General features: G+C 24.6%; 1 protein-coding gene across 1 annotated transcript in view; it reads left to right on the top strand.

Moving 5' to 3' along the window:
* Nucleotides 1-980: 980 nt before the first annotated feature.
* Nucleotides 981-1,927, top strand: part of LOAG_18172 (hypothetical protein) — a gene marked incomplete at its 3' end in the record, with an annotated part of 2,756 nt that continues 1,809 nt past the window's right edge. Inside the window, exon 1 of the mRNA XM_020450838.1 lies at nt 981-1,237. Coding sequence (XP_020305436.1) covers nt 1,074-1,237 — 164 coding nt within the window. The 5' untranslated portion in view covers nt 981-1,073. The remainder of the gene's footprint in view (nt 1,238-1,927) is intronic.

The raw sequence follows: 1,927 nt of genomic DNA, 5'->3' as shown, positions 1-1,927 counted from the left end.
AACGAACAAAAGTTACTTTTTATTTCTCTCTCTCTCTCTCTCTCTCTTGCTCTCTCTCTTTCTCTCTTTCTTTTATTATTAAAACGAAATTATTAAACTAAAATAGTTCGCAATGAATTCATTTCAGTAGCATTTCTATTAATGAAATAATGGGCAATCATTTCTTCGCAAAAGTTTGTTCCATTAATAATTATATCTGAAATAATTTAGATAAAATTTAATATTTATGCCAAAAAAAAAGGGAAAAAAAATCTCTTAAAATTGTAAAAAAGATAAATTTTAATTTTGCATTCAAATAAAAAAAAAAGGAAAAGAAAGAAATAATAAAATCATCCTTTACAGCTGATGAATAAAAAGGACAAATGAAATTGATAATGGAATTTTAAATCGATTGCACTTTCAAAATTTTAACCAACAAAATGAAATTCAAATTACCATCGATTTATTTATGAGAAGTGGAAGGAGATGATGATGATGATGATGATGTATTTATTCTATAATAGAAGTACTATTGATTAAAGCGAATAGAACAATTTTAATCCGTTTGTTTATTTCAAAATTTTATTCTTATAGTGTTAGAAAATTACTAAATGTTACTAAATTAAAAATTACTAAAATTTTGTTTTCAATTTTTTTCCTCCTTTTTTTTTCGGGGGGAGGGAGGAGACCGAAAATTTACAAACACCTTATTTTTTCTCATTTCTTTTGAAGGTACTATTTTTACCAATTAATGAATTTAATTAACAAAATACTGCAAAAAAATATTAATTAATTAACAAAATACTGTAAAAAGACATCAATTTTTCATTGTGATAAATTCATCAATTGTACCATAACAATGCATTGTTAGGTTAAATGACCTTAGACCCTAAGTTAATGTCAACAGTCATCTTTGTTATTGTTGATAGGTATGTTTATGAATTTAATTAAAAGATAGAAATGGATAGAATATGATAGGTAGTGAAATTTAATTGTATGTATTTAGCCTTAAGGCGTGGCTTAAGGCCTTTTTCCAAAGATGGCTAAATTGTGTAATATACTACAACTGGATCGATATACTCAAAGGATTGAGCATGAAGGAGAAGATACATCTCAACGACAGTTGTCATCAAATGTTGTGCTGTTGCTGTTGGCCGCCGTATCATTGCGCTTTAGCTCTTAGCGTTGTTGATGCAACAATTGTTGGTATTTTTGCATATCGTTCAGCTGATTTATTGTATAAATCGGGAAATGATAAGTAAGTTTTTATTTAAAATATAATTTAATTCAATCAATAACACTAAAAATAGATATTATTATCAATTCATTTATCACATCAGCTTATAAGAGAATGATGTCTTAATTGATTGATTGTTTTAAACTTATCAACTTGCAAAAAGATGACGTCATAATCGATTGATCTTTTTGAATTTATCAATTATCATCAACTTGTAAATGGATAATATTTTAAATTTATCAACAATCTAATTAACAAAACATGAATCAATTAGTAATTAATATTATATGTATGCTAATATAAGTTAATTAATGTTGATAAATCAATCATACAGATAAGGTTAATTATGTATCATCGGATACTTTTCATATATATAATCATAATTACTGATATTTCCTGGAAGAGATTGTGGAATTTTAATAATGGAAAAGAAAAAAAACAAATATCTTACAATAGTAAGTTATTAAGTTAGTAAGTAATGTGTAATTAAGTGTTTGTTTTGAATATTACTACTCCAAAGAGTTATAAAATGAGGATTATAGCTGAAGTGTTATTATCATTGTTACCGAAATTATCACAAGCTTTATCTTTTGTAAATTTATGACTTTTGACTTGCTCATAGAGGAAATTTAAAAAATCTTCAAATTTAATTTGTATATATATATATACATATATATATATATATATATATATATATATATATATATATAT

Source organism: Loa loa (assembly GCF_000183805.2).
Source record: "Loa loa unplaced genomic scaffold supercont3.215, whole genome shotgun sequence".
Lineage (NCBI taxonomy): Eukaryota > Metazoa > Nematoda > Chromadorea > Rhabditida > Onchocercidae > Loa > Loa loa.
This window is presented reverse-complemented; position numbering and strand designations above follow the sequence as displayed.